Source organism: Diadema antillarum, unplaced genomic scaffold (assembly GCF_040938485.1).
Source record: "Diadema antillarum isolate AM-2024a unplaced genomic scaffold, OU_Dant_1.0 scf00000170, whole genome shotgun sequence".
Lineage (NCBI taxonomy): Eukaryota > Metazoa > Echinodermata > Echinoidea > Diadematoida > Diadematidae > Diadema > Diadema antillarum.
The window spans coordinates 2,330,551-2,350,079 of NW_027271059.1; the positions used below are offsets into that span (position 1 = coordinate 2,330,551).

At 33.7% G+C, this 19,529-nt stretch overlaps 1 protein-coding gene across 1 annotated transcript in view; it reads left to right on the top strand.

Annotated features, from left to right (window-relative positions):
- Positions 1-5,868, top strand: part of LOC139722728 (high affinity cGMP-specific 3',5'-cyclic phosphodiesterase 9A-like) — a 55,580-nt gene extending 49,712 nt beyond the window's left edge. The window contains exons 14-17 of the mRNA XM_071634018.1: positions 1,952-2,056; positions 3,257-3,385; positions 4,308-4,415; positions 5,833-5,868. Of these exons, the coding sequence (XP_071490119.1) occupies positions 1,952-2,056; positions 3,257-3,385; positions 4,308-4,415; positions 5,833-5,868 (378 nt within the window). The remainder of the gene's footprint in view (positions 1-1,951; positions 2,057-3,256; positions 3,386-4,307; positions 4,416-5,832) is intronic.
- The last annotated feature ends 13,661 nt before the right edge of the window (positions 5,869-19,529 follow it).

Consider the following 19,529-nt stretch of genomic DNA (forward strand, 5'->3'; position numbering starts at 1 on the left):
TGAAACATCCAATATCTGGGAAATGTGATGGAGATGCTTTCCTCTGGATTGGGGCATGTTGCCATGACAACCGCTCAATGTCTTCCAGATCGGTGAAGATAAGCAGGCTTCTTTATTCCGCCTGATTGACGTAGTGTACTTTTGCAATCGAGTAAATTGTCTTTGTGAGAGTCTTTAAGTACTCTTTGCTGCAGCTGCTGGAAAGCTGTTACCGGTTAGAATATCATGGATTTGATTGTAGACAAACATCTAAAGAGACCTTTCGGGTATTATCATTCCATTGTCTTCCTTTGTACATTAGTATGTAGAATCTACTTCTTACGGAGGTGATATCCTTGTTCAGGCAAAATGTTTTTTAACAGCATCATGAAGAGCTTCGTTAAATGAAACAGTTTGACACATGTACATGTACAAAAAATACGTGCATTGACAAAAGTGTTATAAAAGAGCAAAATCCCAGTAAAACTGAAAATAGCAATCTCATAATAAATTTCGCTCTTTCATGCTTCTACTGCTTATATGAGTTTTTGAGTTGCCGTCTTGTCTTTGTGTTTCTTTCAACTTTTCGGTTCAAACTATATGTATATGTGTCCATGTTTTGAATTAAGCTTCCTTTATCACCTCACTTTGACATGAATTATTTTCATTAGTTTATTTGATCATTATTTCCTCGTGATCGTCGAGATACAATATTTGATATTGTATGTTTTGTTCAGCCGAGGACATATAAATGAATGTTGGATTTCTTTTATTTCTTCAAGTTTCCATACAGTTTACAACATCTACGCAACCTCTTTTTGATAAAAAAAAAATTATTTCAATTGTGACCGTGCACCTCAAAACGAACATAAAGTCGCACACACTGATTTTGCGTGAGGACTGAAAATAAGTGAAATGGGTCAACCTAGCAGATCTTGACCTTTTCATATTTTCTGAAAGAGCAGGTCTTCTTTTACATTATGTTAAAATTTAGTATCATAAAACGAGCAGGAAAGTGTGTTTTTTGGCAGTTTATCTTGAACATTTTTTTGGTAGAATAGTGTGATTAGGTGTCTCTTTAGAGTCCCTTTTTCATTTCTGAAAAACCTTGTACACACTCTTCACTTTCAACTCTAATAACTTTTGAAAGGATAGCATTACTGCCTTGAAAGTTGGCATTGATTATGGACAGAATGTGTTAATGAGGCATGCTTAATTTCAATTTAATCCGATAATCCCTTCATTGTTGTTACTCTGGTGGTTTACTTCCTGTTTTTTGTCCCATTCATCGCACAGCCAGCACAGTTTGGTAAAGATTAAGCGCTTGAATAGACACTGTACTTCAGAGCCTCTTTTCTCAGTTCACACTTTTCCTGAGTTTGTGCTTTCTTTCCAATATTTAGATAGGTTAGGAGAGTCCATTTGACTTGAGTTATACATCATTTTAAAGCTTACAGTCTGCTCTTTTAGAATATGGTCTTAACTAAATATTCATGTCTGGCGACTTTTTGTGTGTTTTGAGGTGCAGGGTCACAATTGGCCTATTATGGTTCGTTACTTTGTTTCTTTTGTTCTATCGTAAGTATACTTTCCATTTCATGGGTCTTCAATGTTTTCTTGCACCTTAATATTTTGACTCTGTGCCTTGGAGCTACTCAGACGGGATTAACAAGTCAGAAAGTGTTTTGTTGTACCTTCAATGAAAAAAAAAAACTGTGCACATGCCAGTAGGCCATCTGGATATTTTGATTGAAATCGAGCGAACTAAAATCTTGTCAATTTCGGACCTTTGTAATAAAACCTGCCAAAAAATAAAGAAATTGATAAGAAACTGGTGATATATTTGTCTGATATTGTTATGCAATTAGTAAGGTATCATTTGGAAAGACTTAATTTTCGGTATGTGATGATGGACGTATTCTAAAGTAATGATTAAGAATGTTTTCCAATCAAACTCTCTTCTCTGTTTTAGCTCCGCATGGTTCTCATCAAATGTTGTGATATCTCGAACGAGGTGCGGCCATCTGACGTGTCAGAGCCATGGGTGGACTGTCTCCTAGAGGAATACTTCATCCAGGTAATGAAGCTCATATTTACGAGGAAAAATAAAATGTAAATGCTTACATATAGATAAAAGTAATTGCAAACAGACACACAGACACACAAGCATGTGAAATTTATCGCAAAACGACCTAACTCCATTCTTGATGATTTGAGATATTTCAGATTAAAGTGACCAAAAAAAGAGAGAAAATGATAAGGAAATACAGGATATTTATCATTATAACTTCTAGAATATTTCGCTATGTCAACAGTGAGGTATTACTGGAAAGGTTTGATTTTGTTCTATCTGATGATGTAATTACTTTGAGGTGTTTAATTACGGCGCTTAACTCATTTTTGCAGTAAAACTCTTAAAGTTATATTAAATCGAATCCAGGGGAAGATACAACTATCATTTTTTGCAAAATGATAGTTTTGATAACATGAGGGTTATAATTATCTTCAACATACAGCGCAGACGAAAGTTAAGTGGAATATTATATTTCACATATTCCTCATACAAACACGGTAAATATCCATGTAATAACTGTTGACCTTAAGAGTCATGAATAAATCTCAACAATGCATACTTTTATGTGTGTATGTGTATAACCCTGTTGTTATGTCACGATCTTGGCCTATTATTATCTTTCCCTATTCTGTTTTGTTGCTGTGTTATGATTGATTTTGTTCTGTCACACTGTATCATATTGTTTTGTTTTTGTCTATGAAGAGACATCCCAAATGAAGGACAACTAAATAAACAACAACAATAGTAATTATAGCGGAAGGAGTAGTAATAAAGATGATGATGGCAATGATGGGGATGATAATAATAATAATAATTATGATAATAATAATAACAATAATAATAATAATAATAATAATAATAATAATAGTAATAGTGATTATAATAATAATGATAATGATGATAATAATAATAACAGTAATAAAGACAATGATATTGAATATACAAATATAAAATATTGTGAGTAATTGGTTTTTATATCCAAACGTCATACCAAATTCTTGACTTTTGCAATGTTTTCATTTGACTCTTTTGACGTATCACACTTTAATAATTGTTTCTAGCAGATACCATATGTTGACGTTCTTAGTTATCATCTGGTTATTCTGACTAATAGATGTCCAATTCAATAGACCGTGTCCTGCTGTAGACTATAAATTACAAGTTTACTATTTTTTCCAATGTTTGCCTTTTTGTATGGAACAGAGTGATCGGGAAAAGATGGAAGGTCTACCCGTGGCTGCCTTCATGGATCGAGACAAGGTGACCAAGCCCACAGCCCAAGTAGGCTTCATCAAGTATGTCCTCATCCCGATGTTCGAGGTGGTATCCAAGGTAAGAGAAAAGAAGACGTCTCATTAATATACACGATAGTCCTACGCCTAACTCTACTTAGGTCTTCACAGATTTAGAAATAGAACAAAGGAGTATCATTATGTGCCTAGCATGCAGCCATACGCAGAATCTTTACCATATAAGTATCCGTCATACATGTCAATTAGATAAAAATTGAATGTGAATGCGGATTCGAAGGACCAGTTTAATCTGTTTTGATACTGTTTCATGCATGTTTTCCGTTAGTACATCACGACACAAATTGGAATCTTATTAACGGCTGGCAGCTCACCAGAGATTTCAGTAAGCAATCAATAAAACACAGCAATTAACTATCACGGACACGACGACAGAATATATAAATAACGATGAGAAGACGCGGATATTTCAACAAACACATGCAGATACACAAATGTTATTTTCCCACAAGTAGGCAGCCATTACAGAACAGAGCAAAATGCTTCGCAGTAGAAAAACTTTTACGGTAGTCGGGTTTTCGTGCCGTGATACCAGTACATGTAGGCCTACCAAAATATCCGTCAAGTCATTACTACAGTCTTACAGGCACACGTGTCCACGCACGTCATGGCTCCGAATCGTGTCGTAATCACTAATATTAGTATGATTCCAATAGTTGCATAGACACTTTAGTTTCTCGTTTGTTCTCCGCGAATCAATATGCAAAAACAAACAAAGAAACAAACAAAATATTCCTAAACCGCATTATTTAGTCTTTAAGGTTTATTTTCTCAATTTGAAAACTGGTATTGCCTTGTTTACAAGTATACTACGTTGTGTGAAAAATAGAGAGTTGTGTTCCAAATCACGAAGTGTTCATCATATGTCATACTTAAATGCGAGAGTCTGAATAAATGTAAATGTCAAAAGTCAAAAGCATGCGATTATATTGTCATTTCGACAGCTTTTCCCTCAACTGGATGATTCCATGGTTGAACCTCTGAGGAACGCCCTCTATCGGTATGAAGAGCAGAAGCTGAATGAAGACCAGCTGAAAGAGAAACTTCGAGAGGTGAGGCCTTACGTCACTGGACAACATTTCTGAAATCAACTTAAATTCAATGCATGTCCTTACTCTTCTACAAAACATGCTGCATAAGAGCATTACAGATGCCAGGTAAAGTGTGTTTCGGTGTGTGTGTGTTTATAAATGTTGATCAAATTTTCGAAACAATGATGATAATTAGGTAGGCCTACATATCTACAGCTCAGACTCTATTGCATTGCTATAGGAAATTCCTGTCTATTCTATTTCTCCTTGAATTATGATATAGGCCTATACAAAACACCTTGGAATGTAAAACATAATAAACTTAATGTGTTGTAGGGAGAAAATTATTTTTTTTCTTTATTGTAACCAGGGTTATGTTCAGAGTCCATTTTTTTTTTTGATTGACCTATCGATTTTGAAATAGCTGAGATATTCACAAACAAAGTAGAAGAAAGCCATCCTAATGAAAGGTGGGTCCCACCTTTTATTAAGATCGCTTTGTTTTCAATATTTCAATCATTTCAAAAGCATGTTTTTATCAAATAAATTTTGAAATCCTCTTAGAAAGTTATGCCTTCTGATATAATTTCATCAAATGTTTCTTGTAACTGAAAAAATAATCATTGTCATTATCATCATCGTCATCATATTGCAACCATAAAACCCATCTCAACCTTTCTGTACTATCCCTCTAAAGAATGCTCCAGTCGACACCAAAGTCACATCATACATTTTGGCATTTATCATTCATATCTGAGTTTCCAGGGACCTGTCAGACATTTTGATTGTGTCGTTGCTTTGCTTAACAGTCAAATGGTTGACGTTTGATTGTCTTGATATATGAAAAAAACAAACAAGTCTCTATAGAAACTTCTCTTTACTTTTAGTTATACTTGAAAATCGGGAGCGCTCAAAAACTTGTGAAGAAACTATTTCATGATCTTTGAGATATCAGATTGTTTGCGTGAGTTAAATTTATGCATAGAATATAATATAATCTAGAATCTTTAATAGAAAAACAAGTAGGCAAAAATGTATGGAATGAAAGGAACTGTAAGTTTTGTCTGTGCATTGATTCCCTTCCTCATGATACTGAATCAGGTTGTTTGTTTGTTTTTTTTTTTTTTGGACATACAATTTTTTAAAAAGGAAAATGTTCATCATTCTGCAGGTTAGATGAAATGAAATTGGATGAACGATTAGATGGAACAACCTTATCATTTTCGAATTAACGAACCTTTGGGACAACAGACCTCCATTTATCATTTTTGGATTAACGAGCCTTCAAGGTACCAAACTTTATTTCATATTGGGAGTTGCGAACCCTAAGAATTATGAATTTTTGAAATTACAAACAGTTGAAATAGGTCTACAATTATATTCCAAACAGTAACATCACTGATTTTTGCGTCTGTGTTTTATTTTGTTTCCATTGCAGAGTGCAAGAATCATGGCAGAGGAAGAGGGAGTGTGAGATACAACATATCCAAGTCACTGTGTTTGTTCTTGGCTTGTTTTACCCGGCAAGACTTTTCTTGTCCTCACTTTTACATTCTGAATGACTGTATATCCGTTACCACAACACTCTGATAAAAGCACGAATAATATTATACGAGAAAGCAACAGGAACAAAAAGAATGTCAGCTAGGATGATCTTGCAGAGACACACATATAAAGGAAAAGAATGTGCTCCTAAAGAAAATAAAGGCTTCTTTTATTTTTCTTTTCGTGGGGATCATTGCGGTGTCTTGAATTGATGAATTATGTTCAATTTTCGGATCTTTGATTCCATTCTAAACAGGGATATAGCGCCACACAATTCTGTCCATCATAACCCTTATCTCACGCAGGCGTGAAGAGATCATAAAATCACAAGTATGACAAGCGAATACTGCAAAGTATTTTTTTGTCCTAGTGCCAGCTTTCAATTTTGGTTCAAGAAATTGTGGTTAGATAACTACTTTTTTTCAATTATTTTCAATAGCTGTTTTTTTTTTCAAGAGGAAGAACCTAATACGCCTGCACAATCACTAGCAGGCACACAACCGTACTTTTTCTAGGGGGTGAATTCTTCATTAAACGTATTGTCTTACGCTCGTGAGTGGTAGCGTCTGCTTATCAAACGTTGTGCCTAAAACAAAAAACTAGAGGGATCGCTACATTTTCGTATACTTACAATTTTTCTGTAAACTCATCCTTTATTTTGAAAATGATGAAATCTATGTATTTGTGTTCCATTTCTCTAATACATTTGTATGTTTCTGCTGGAAATGAAAAATGAATGAATGAATGAATGAATGAATGAATGGATGGATGAAATGAATTACTTTACATCAGAACAAAATATTCAAGAACAAAACATATTATGCCTGATTGATAAATGCAGGGTCGCAAGAGCGTGCTTATTAATTCGGTATGCAACACGATGATATGTATCAAAGGCTTCGGCAGCGAGGAATGCTTTCTGTGGAAGGTCAAGTTTTGAAGGTGTCGATTCCTGTCGATTATTGCCGATGTCTGTCGATTTCTGTCGATTTCTTGTCGATAGAAGACAGAGACAAAGACAAAAAAAAAAACACATGTCCTTTGTACAGACCGCATCGGTGGGAACACATCAATCACTTGTGTAGAATTTACAAAAGTATAAAAGCACTGCCAGAATGTCATATTTGTATGAAACAGATGTGAAAAGTTTATATCAGTTGTATTATACCATGTAGCATTCTTCTAATAAGTAAATTACGGTGTGTGTGTTGCCTATATATATATATTTGAAGAGTTTGTTTGCAGAAACCGATAAGTCCATATTTGCCAAATGGAGATATTTGCGATTAAAGGTCAAGAAAAAAAGAGAGAATAATAAGAAAATTTTTGCTTCTTTTGACCATAACTTCAAAAATGTACCTTTATAGTAGTGACCAATATATCATTCAAAAGGTATTATTTTGTACTTTATGACAGAGACCATACTTCAAAATCTTCAAAAATGGACTTATCGGTTTTTGCGAACAAACTCTTCATTTAAAAAACATTATTGTGTTAACGAGTATGTTATCTAGGATACATGAAAGCAATGGTGTGGCCTGATGAAATTGGTAAGCGATTGAAATACATGAATACGCAGACTTAATTCAGATTTCTGCAGAATGTAAAGCGTGCTACATACAGGGATGTAAATTTATTGAATGCACGATTTGCTTGACAGAGACAAAATGTTTACTTGTATATTTTGTTACACGATTTCACATCATGCGACTTTGCCAGCACGCTTTTTTTTTTCATGTCGTAATTATACGTCACTGTTTAATGTCAAGCCATGCACTTACGTACCATAAACATATCTTGATGTTTTTTTTTTGTTTGGATTGCCATCATGTTCAAGTAATTAATATGTTAACAATTTTATATAGTATTTTCTTTTTTCTTCGCTATACATAGCAGGAAGAAAGAAAAATATGTAAGTGTTTTGTACAGTTTGTTAGATTGATCTTCAATGCATGAATTCTGATGGAGTTCTTGATAAATCAAAATACATTTAATATTGGCTTATTTTCTTTTTTTCAATTTGATTTCCTCTAACGCACTTAACGAACACTGCACTTCAACAGACAACATCGACTCTAGATTCATTCTAACAATAAGATTGTGGAATCAGATATATGCAGGATGCTGATTACTTGACGGCGACGGTGGCCGATAGTTAACATCATTTACTTGGTAGAGTCGTTGATATTGTTTATGATACCAATAAATGGTATTTAAAAACTCAGTAGGGCCCTTGATTTATCATGGTGAAATTTATTTAGTCTTGACATAAATCCTTTATTTGTTCTTATTTTTATTATTTTTTCCATTTTTGACTTCTGTGATTCATCACGTTTGCCACAAGGTAAAAATATCCATCCACATATCTATCACAGCATTCGCAAAAATGTGAAAACTGAATCAAACAAAAATGTTTTGATTATTTTGTTAGATAGAATGTTGTTATGCGGTGATTGACAATTAAGCGGTGTTTCCTACTGAATTTGTAAGTTCTAAGTTTCTGTTTTCTGTGCAAAATAGTGTCATGCCTCTTCAATAATAGCTACTGATCATTTGAAAGAAACACAATCATATTATATTTGTCCTTCAACTTCCATCAAAGGAAAGCTGACGTTTTGTTTTTTTCTACAATTTCGCTCGATACACGTCCAGGGTAACACAAATTAATAAAAGTTTAAGTATGCATTAATTTGAAAAACAGAATGTTTTCCCAAAGCATGACTACGTTATACTCTCCCAAAACAAAGGTTGTTTACGAACGCTATAGCACATAAACTATCAGTGAAAAATACTGGTGGATTGAAAAGAGGTATGAAAAAAGTATATAAAGATGAAAGAAAACACGAACAAACAGCAACAAAAAAGTCGAAAGACAAATAAAGAAATAAAGCAAAAGATATCTGTAACAATGCAGTATTAAAGTTTGAGCTTGGTGAATACCTACACAGAGTATTTAGAGATTTTTTTTTTAATCGTTCCCTTGGTGTTGAAAGAAATTACTGCTTAGATTCGGTCGCCCTCTGTTGCCTTTAATTCACGATTTACAATGTATTCTTGAGCGATCTTTCATCATCCCTGTGAAATTAACATTTCAAATTGTCTATTCTAAAGCCATGTTCTGTATTGGTTATCCTAACCTTGACTAACTTCGCATTTTTTGACACAAAATGTGTAAGGAAGATATATCTATATATATATATATATATATATATATATATATATATATATATATTATTGTTATAATTATCGTTATTATAAATACCTTTGATATCCTTTCCTTTTTTTACATTTCTTTTCGTCTAACTGAAGAACGTGCTAGTGTTAATGGAATGTTTGTCTCTATTCTCAAATCCGAATCATTTGTTGCATAGAATCAAATTAAGTGCTTTGTTTGGTGCGGTTACCAAATTCCTGTAATTTGTATACGGGTAGACTGGAAATTTTAGCGGTTGTGTTTTGTTGTATAACGTTTGATCATTTGCACGCGTGACTCGAATTACGGAGTAATAAAATTTGAGTAACAAAATTTCTGTCTTGCTTGTGCTTTGTGCGTACGTTGGTTACGACTTGGATTTTGATTTGCTGTGGCAGTATATTCGTTAGTATTGATTTTTTTTTTTTCATAGCAATGGACTCGAACCGCTAACCCTTATTGTCGCAAGTCCCTGGTCACATCCAATTAACCATAGCAGCTCCTGTAATTGAGTATGTTTCTCCAATTGCTTGTTTTGAGCGATGCTCGTGCACTTGGGAGAAGAACGTGTTTTAGTGAGATTGTTTTTGTTGTTGTTGCTGTTGTTGCTGTTGTTACTGCTGCTGTTGTTGTTATTATACCTTCTGATAACCCCTCTTATATGAAAACAGTCTTCTTCTGCTAAAAAAAAAGGTCAATTGTAACATCCCAATTGCAATAAATGATATTACATTTTAATAATCTCTCAGAATCTCGCGGACGAGAAGTTCTATCCTTTGATCGCCATCATTGTCACCGGAATTCTATTCCTCACACTTCATCTAGAATACCACTAAACTTCTGTAAATAACAATTCCCACAAACCTTGCTTTGTGTGTTAGATACCGATAGAATAAAGATTTCTGAATTAAATTTCAACTAGAAACAGAAAATTTCGAAAGAAGGATGAAAATAAACAGTATATGGATTTTTATTATCTATCATGGAAAATACAAATGATTCAATATAAATCATTTCTTAGTTAATCATTGTTACCATAAATGCATTCCCATCCCCACATAACGATCATCTAAGAGATGAGGTCTCCTGTGTGTCTTGTATGTTTGTATAGTTAGCAAGCAGATACTTACATCACTATAATCACTACATGCCAACTTTCTTAATTATGACCTGGAAAGACGATGGAGTGCATTGTGTTTGTTTGTTTATTTCTTTGTCTGTTTGCTATGTGTGCGTGTGTAAGTGTTTGTGTGTGCTTTTCGCATGTCACTGCAAGAACGTGGATCCCAAACCATTGATAAACAATTTCCAATAAGATAACTATGCTAGGGGCTATAATTGTTACATTATATAAAGTCAGACAGATTTGCCCACTGAAACCAAATTAATTGCAGATAGTAACCAGATATTGTATATGAATCTTATTATAGTGTTATTTTGAAGTCTTTTTTTTTTGCCGTTTAAGAAAAAGAAAGGAAAGGAAAAGATGTTTCTTTACATTACCTAAACTACAATCAGTTTGTGATAACAATTTTCAGGAGAATATTGCAAAATCGGACCATTAGCTACGTCGAGGTGATTAGTCAACTGGACTTCTCCTAATGGTGTTTTCTTTAACTGCTCAGTAGGCCTATCCACCGTGCATGAGAGTAAAGTGACTTTCTCGTTGTAAACAGACTTTGCCGTGTCGTATCATGAAGATGTTTTCTGAAAGTGGCTTCGCTAAAAATCTTCCATGGCTTCCATGACGTAGACGTTTCCATGGCAACTCGCATCTGACGGTAATGAAAGGTCCGGCAACCAATCAGTGTTTTCCATCCACACGGCAGGGCACAACTAGCTCTGGAAGTTTGAATCAGAGTCAGTTTTTGAGAACAAAACATCGAGATCACAGAGAAATTTTGCTCTACTTAAAGGCACATAAATCAGCTGCGGAGATTTAGGCTGATAAACCGGAAAGCATTCTCAGGTTGTTTTGTAAACTCTCCCCGTAAGATGGGAAACGGCGCTCTTAAAAGATCTCGGACAGTCTACCTTGAGGTGGATGGATCAGTCGTAAAGGTAAATAATATGTCTGCGATTTCTTCAGAGCAGAATATTGTACTCAAAAACTTTTAACTAATGCATTGTCATAATACTTTCTTTTCAGCAATTCCCTGGTCTTATAACGCCGTGGTAAGACGAGACATTCTTGAATATAAGTGTCGATAAGTCTAGTGTGTTGCTAAAAGTTCATTGTAGATCCATCACTTTTTGCGCTTTCCTGTAGTTTATTTCAATTCATCTCAATGTTTACTCAAAGGTTAATTCATATTCATTGTCTTTGAGCAGATCATTGGAAGACCAAAAGAAAACACAAATATGTCTAAAGAATGTTTGACATTGATGTTTGAATTTTCTTCCATTTTTTCCACTCTAGCAAGAAGGGAGACAAAATGCAGGAAATTCAAACCTCAACTTTCACCCTTCTACTTAATATTATCTTGCATAAGGGTTTACATTCTATGAAAACGCTTAAAACGTTTCCACATAAGCTGCGATTAAGTTAAAGGGAAGCAGTCCTGAGATTTTCACTGTACTGATAATTGAGAAGAGTAAAAAAAATATAACCTTTCACCAATTTATACGCGTGGACATCAAAAATTGTCTCCGTACGCGATTTTAAAAAAAAAAGTAATTCCTGCAAGCGATCGTGTAAGAGCCTGCCAAAAGGTGCAAAGTCATTGATGCCCTACTCTCGCAAGTTGACAGCCGTGCCTCAGAAAACCAATTTAAGTGTTCAAAATGATCATATCTGATTTTTTCATAAAATGTGACAATATGTGCTTTTATTATTTCAAACAAAATATTTCGAGCTTATTTATATATACAATTAATACAAAAATAAATAGTAAACATGTATTTATAAATAACTAGGGATGACGAGCAGAACACCGCTGGAAAGAGTTGTGCATCGATGACGTATGACTCTCCGCCAAGATTTGCTCATTTGCAGAGTCACACTTTTTTAACCGAAATGTACGAGCTTATTTGGTGATTTGAAAGTTTGTTTTTGATGAAAGTAGTTCATTGGTGGTACCAACAACAACATATTTTTTTTTTTATTTCGTGAGGACTGCGTCCCTTTAAAAAGGAGACTTGGGAATTGTTTGTCGAGCCAACAGAGAATCACGAATGATAACACCATGCTTGTTTGTTTGGTTTTTTTTTTTCTTAAGCAGTGTACCTTGCAATGTTGCTATATCATGTGTGTAGTCTTTGTTCATGGTAAGAGAAATGGAGAGCTTGCTTAAGTGAATACAAAGTAGTGGAATGCATCAAACAAGGAAACAAGTATTGGCAAAGTTTTCGAACAGTCACGACAATAAAAGACGTTGCAAGATGTCAGTTTACACAAGGACACTATGAAGGATTTTATACCTGTCTTATCATACCATGCATGAATAATCCTCTTCATGTGTACATCTGTATTTTTTTTTCTTAGAATTCAAGTTATTGACTTAAACAGTCATAGCTCTACACACAAACGGTAGAGAGTGATACAAGATGTCGAGGAAGACTGTGAAACTGTTTTTTATTTATATGTTTTATTTCGAAATCACATAAAATCACAATATTTACAAATAATCATCAATCAGCAAACACGAGAAAAAGAAAAAAAGAAGAAAAAAGTGACAAGAGCAATTCAGAGATAATATAAAAAGAGAACCACCATGATTCATCAATAAGTAGTAAGGCAAAGCTTCCTCAAAGACCCCCGACTCATAGCACACCCAGGGAGAATGGCTCCCCCAGTGGGGTCCCCAGCTCTGAAAGAGGACCATACCCTCTTACTCGACGACAAAAGTCACACCTTATCCTACACAATCAAAATTTACTCATCTAACCATCCCTCAAAACTACACATTCTCAACTCATCTCGAGACATCTTTAGCATTGTAATTCAAACCACTACATAAAGCCTAAATCAGACCTGGAGATCCCTGACAGGAAAAGATTACATTATAGACTGTTAAAAAAAAAAATAGAGCCAAAAAAATTCCAAAACCATTGAGCAAATAATTCATATCCAAGGCGCGCCAACAAAGCTGGAGAAAACATAAAGGCCAGACAGAGGGCCGGCAAATTCACTAACTACAATGTAGTACTACACATGGTTGTACTTTGTATCAGCGACAGATCATGGTGATTCCAATGAGCAAAATACAATGACAAGTATTCAGCATACCAATACACAGTATGAAATAAACTTAATCCAAGGGGTATGAAACAATTTTTAAGTAACATTTAAACATATCATAAATCAAATCTCCATTTTTTGAAATGTAAAGTAAGCTTATTTCTTTTCTTAGCTAAATAATACTCTGTTTCTTTTTGCTTCTTAATGAAACTCTTAAAAAAATCAACAGTTGGTACTTCATTCCTAAATTTACAAATATAAAGGTAATATTTTACAACTAATACAAGGTATGTTAAAAACTGATCAGATAATAAACCAAATAATTTTTCAAAATTGGAGAGCTGAAAATTATTAATGTGGATTTCTATTATGTTTACTACATATCTCCAAATTGGTACAACCTTCTCACAATCACAAAACAAATGAACCATAGTCTCTTCCATTTACCCACAAAATGTACAGTTTGGTGAATCTTTCCTTTTAATTTTGTACTAAAAAAGCATTCAAAGCTATGGATTTGTGAAAAACTTTAAAATAAAAAGAGCGTAACCTAGTATCAATAGTGCAAGTAAAATTAACCTTGTGTACATTATCCCAAATGATATCATCAGGGACTGTTATTTGACTTTTCCAATATTCATATCTTTTCTCAGGGACATGTAGCACATTAAATATTTTGTAAGCATGTCTGGGTACTTTTTTCTGGGCATTCAAAATAATAACCAAAGAATCACAAATATCTAAATTATTCAATGCAGTATCGTCCAACCATCCATTAGGAATATTCCTTAATAAGAAATTGAATTTTCTTCTGTCTGTCTGGGGGATATCAAAATCTAAAATCAATTCTTCAAATAATTTATGACCAGGGAGGGGTGGGTTCAACAAGTCGGAAATTCCCAAAACATTTTTTTCGTACCAAGTTTCATAATAGAAATACTTTTTTTGATTTTGAACGAATCAATAGGATTCTAAAGTGGCATATTCTCTTTAAATATACCAAGAACGTAATGACTCAGCCACTTGTGAGTTTTGCAAAGATCACAAAATTGTTTCTGGGGCATATGCTTTCCAAAGAATCTTGGGGTCTCTATGAAATTTCTCTAGGGCCAATAATTCAATAGATTTCCAGACAGACTCATAATTTTCATCTAACAAACATTTAACTCATGTCATTTTTTGAGCAAGTGCAAAAGCCCATGGATCAATCATTTTAAGACCACATTGAATATAGTCATTATACAAACATTTTCTTTGAACTCTATCCCTACCACCATTCCAAATAAACTTTAAAAAGAGAATATTCAAATCATTAAAAAATTTCTGAGGGATTTTAAACTAAGCACAGAAAAAAGATAAATTAACTGTGGCAAAACAAGGGACTTTATTACGCATACTTTACCAATTAAAGAGAGATTCCTCATCCGCCAGCAGTTTATAGTCTGTGCCATTCTTTTTAACTTCTCTTTATAATTAAGATCAAATATCAAACCCAAATCCAAAGAAAAATTAACCCCCAAGGATTTAAAGTCAGAGGTTTTCCATGTGATTCCTTGATTTCTCAAAGGAAAATCTTTACATCCCCTCTTTGACCCAATCCAAAGTGCCTCTGTTTTGGTTAAATTAATCTTACATCCAGAATATCTACCAAACCTATTCAAAATATCAAACAATACACCAAAAGAATCTCTAGTTCCATCTATAAAACATACAGAATCGTCAGCAAATAAAGAAATCTTCACTTCATGATTATTTATCTTTATCCCATTCAACTGCTCATTCTGTCTTATTAATAAGGCCATGACCTCAATAACAAACAAAACTAAATATGGAGATATGGGGCAGCCCTGAAAAATACCTCTTTGCATAGATATACGATTGGTTAAAAAACCATTGTTTAGAACGTAAGACTTCCGTTCAGAATATAATGTCTTTATCCACTCAATAAATGTATCTCCAAAATTAAACTGTATTAATGTCTGAAAAAGGAAGTTATGATTAACACTATTAAATGCCTTTTCAATATCAAGTAATACTATAGCTCCAGGAACTTCATTAACCTGAGTATACTCAATAATATCAAAAATTAATCGAACATTATGACTTATATTTCTGCCTTTTAAAAAACCAGACTGATCTGAATGAATGAGAGAGTGCATAAATATTTTAATACGTTCTGCGAGACATTTTGCTAATATTTTATAATCAACCGTCAATAGTGTAATAGGACGATAATTTTTTATCAACAATTGGTCCTTATCTTTTTTAGGAAGAAGAGTAATAACACAATTTCTCTGTGATACAGACATCATTCCATTTTGTAAAGAAAAATTATAAGAGTTCATCAACATGTCACTTATGTCAGGCCAAAATACTATGTAAAATTCAATAGGAAGTCCATCAAATCCAGGAGTTTTATTAATTTTCATCGATTTGATAACATCAAATATTTCTTGTTTAGATAAAGGTTTTTCCAAAAGTTGTTTTTCATCATCAGTCAATTTTGGAATATTCAAATCATTGAACAAATCCTGACGTACATTTTCATCAGCCATATCTTGATGCTCAGGGTTGGAATACAGTTTATTATAAAAAGCATGTATTTCTTGCAAAATCTTGTCAGGGTCAGAAATCAAGTTTTCTTTTTCATCCTTCATTCTACTAATCGTTTTCTTTTGCCAAGATCTGTTTTCTAAATTACAAAAATACTTTGAATTTTTTTCTCCTTCTTCTTACCACCTTATCCGAGATCTTATAATCAAACCTTTAGTTTCAAAATCATGAATTTTATTTAAATTATCTTCTAATTTTTCTAAATCTAATAACAAATGTTTATTTTTGGAGACATCCTCACCTAACTGCGAGTTAATTTTATGAATTTCATTTATAAGATGTTCCTTTTCTTTATTCCTTTCTTTTTTTTTCCTAGCAAAATACTCAATACTAGTTCCAGTTATAACACGCTTCAGGGCATCCCATTGAGTATTTGGGTTACAATCAGACTCTTCATGAATTTGTTTAAATTCAATTATTTTTTCTTTAATCAATTTAATAAAATCTGCATCATGGTGTAAATAATGACAATTAAGCTTCCAATAACCTCTACCCCTCGAAGGAAGATTATCATTAAAATGAATTGAGACTACCGAATGGTCCGACTGAATTCCTGGAGAAATTTTAGATTTAATACAGTTTCCAATGAAATTGCTTGATACCAAAACATAGTCCAATCTAGATAACACCTGAGGTGTCTTTTGGTGCCTAGTATACTGTCTTTTCAGTGTTGGGTGAAAATGTCTCCAAACATCAATTAAATTATATTCTTCAATAATATCAGAAAATATATTACTAACCCTAACGTTGGAATGTTGCTGACGAGTACCCTGATAATCTAAATGGCTTACTACCGCATTAAAATCTCCACCTATAATCAAAACAGAATTATCAAATTTATCAATTTCTGCAAAAACTTCTAATAAAAAATCTGGGTCATCTTTGTTTGGGGCATAAATATTTACTAATGTCACAGGTATATCATTAAGAACAGCATTTAAAATTAAGAATCTACCATTAACGTCATAAAATGCTGCATTTTCTTTAAAAACAACTGAGTTTCTTACTAGTATTGCTACACCCCGACTATTCGAAGAAAAAATTGCAAACCAACATTGTTCACCCCATTGGGATTTCCAAAACTTCTCATCATTTTTGGCAGAATGAGTTTCTTGTAATAATATTATATCAGATTCAGTATTTCGCAAATAATGAAAAATCTTTCTTCTTTTTACAAAGTCTGGTAGACCCCTACAGTTGAAAGTACTTAATTTCACTACCATTGTTCTTTAAACAAAAACACACAAAAGTACCACCCCGGATCACGGAAAAAACATAAAGTGCATTGGTTGAATGTCACACATATACATAAAACTAACCAGATTGTAATAATCTTAAGTATACAATGAAAAGTTGAATAAAAACACATCTTGTCACAGAAAAAAAAACACAAAATGAAAAATATGTATAAAAAGAGAGAAAAAGAAAACAAATACGGTATTATCAAGGCAAAAAAACTGAAGAGAGCAAGAGCACAAGTAGTCAAGACTTCAAATCAAGCAAAACAGTCTTGACAAGTGCAAAATCATGTAACAAAATGAACAAGTTTGGCACAGAACACAAAAAACCAAATCAGCTGGAAAAATCAAAAGGTAAATACAGTATTGTCACATACATAGATCCAAAGTAATTACACTCCAGATTAAACCAGAAGAGCCCTACCATAAAAAAGAACAAATTTATAACCTTTTATAATTAATGAAATTACAATTCTACAAGTGGTATATATTAAACTTGAACTACATGGAAGAAAAAAAGGAGAAATCAAAAAAAATGATACTAATACTAATACCCCAAAGAAGAAGAATAGGTATTGGTATATAGATAGAGTGGCGTATAGATAGAGTTGGGGGCTTAATCCCTTGCTCTGGGGGGAAGTCGTAAAAAAGATGAGGGTATGAATGGGGTGCGATATGAAAATATGATGGTAGTGAAAGGGGAAAAATATAAGGGTAATGGAGTAACGTGTCAGGTGTATGAGAAAGAGTTGATGGTTGTGATTGTTGACAAACTGTGAAATTATATCAGTATTTTATTGGTCAAGTTGAAGTTTGACATATTTGTTCACATCGTTTATAGCGTGTTGTGTGAAAGGTGGGAGAGCAAGGAAATACGTGAAGAATGATGGTAGTTACGTTCAAAGATAGAATTGATTATGATGAAAGGGGGAAGCTGTGGTTGTAAAGTGTATGAATAACTTGGGTAATGTGGAGGGAGGAAACATCAGAACTACAGGTGTAATGTATTGCATTTGTAGAGACGACAATTTTGACAGTGATTATTTTTTATTAAGGAATTTTCAGTTGGTGATAGCAGACAATGATAAAAATATTTGCTGTCCATGGTGTGTGGGATCAGTGCTTTGGATGAGGAATAAGAGTATTTTCACAAATTTAAGACAAATTACTACGAACAAGGATGATAGCTTGGCAGCTTTGCCATATGAGAGCATGAGTGCGGACTCAAGGAAGCAGAAGAAAAGAAAACAAACATGCATACAATTTACAGAGGCGGTGTAATGGAATTTACATTGGTACATTTCTGAAATATGTGAGCTTCTATGTCAGTATCCTTGTTGAGTGATGTATATACATATTTTTTCAGAGTAGCGGTATTTCGGCTCAAGCACGACAATAGATTTACAAATCTAGACATGTTGCTGTCGATTTATATACTACATTATTTGACATTATGAAAATTGTATGGACTTCCTCTTTAAACACAGTCTATAAGCTGGCCCAGAAGATCGTGAGCACGCGATATTTGAGAGAGTCATGAAGAGCATTTTGATTTGACTTTGTTTAGTTTTTTTTTGTGCATTGTGAATGGTCTGGTACGACAAAAAATGTTGCTGAAGTGTAAATTTACATGCCGTTTATGCAAGACTGAAGAATGTCCCTCGAACTGACGAAATGATTGCACAGCAATAACAGAAACGCACACAAATAACACGTGTTTGGCGACTTTTTATTGTTTTTGTTTGTTTGTTTGTTTGTTTTTTTGTTTCGTTTTGATTTTTGTTTTGTTTTTTGTTGTTGTTTTTTGTAGACGTAACAAATTCGACTGGCACGATTATAAATGCTACGTAAAAGTCTGATATAGTCGCAGTGTACGATAAATACGGTAAATTGCAAGACGCAGCTGGTCCGAGCAAGTTTATATTTTTGACTTCGAGTGTACTCAAAGCACTGGCCAACAGCAACCAAATTATTGCATCGCACAAAAGTCATACAGCGAACGTTGCGACTGTGATTTGGAGAAAGAATGTCAAATATAACGCGATGATGAAAGAAAAAGAATATTTTCAGAAGATAACGCTGACAACGAGTTTTGCAATGGACTGTTTGGTGATGAATCGAAAGTCGATTTTAGCGCACAGTTTAAACGCTACGGCGGGTTATTTTGTTCAAAAGTATCTATAAAGAATCTGTATAGCGCCAAATCTTATTTCTACAGGTAAAAAGATCGTGCCAATGTTTGTATTTTTTTTTTAATTAAACGCGCTTCGTCGACTCTATCATATTTCTGCCTATGCCTCTGGCTGATATACCAAACACATTTGTGCTGTTAGAGCTGAAACAAAGATATTTTTTGCATTGTTTTT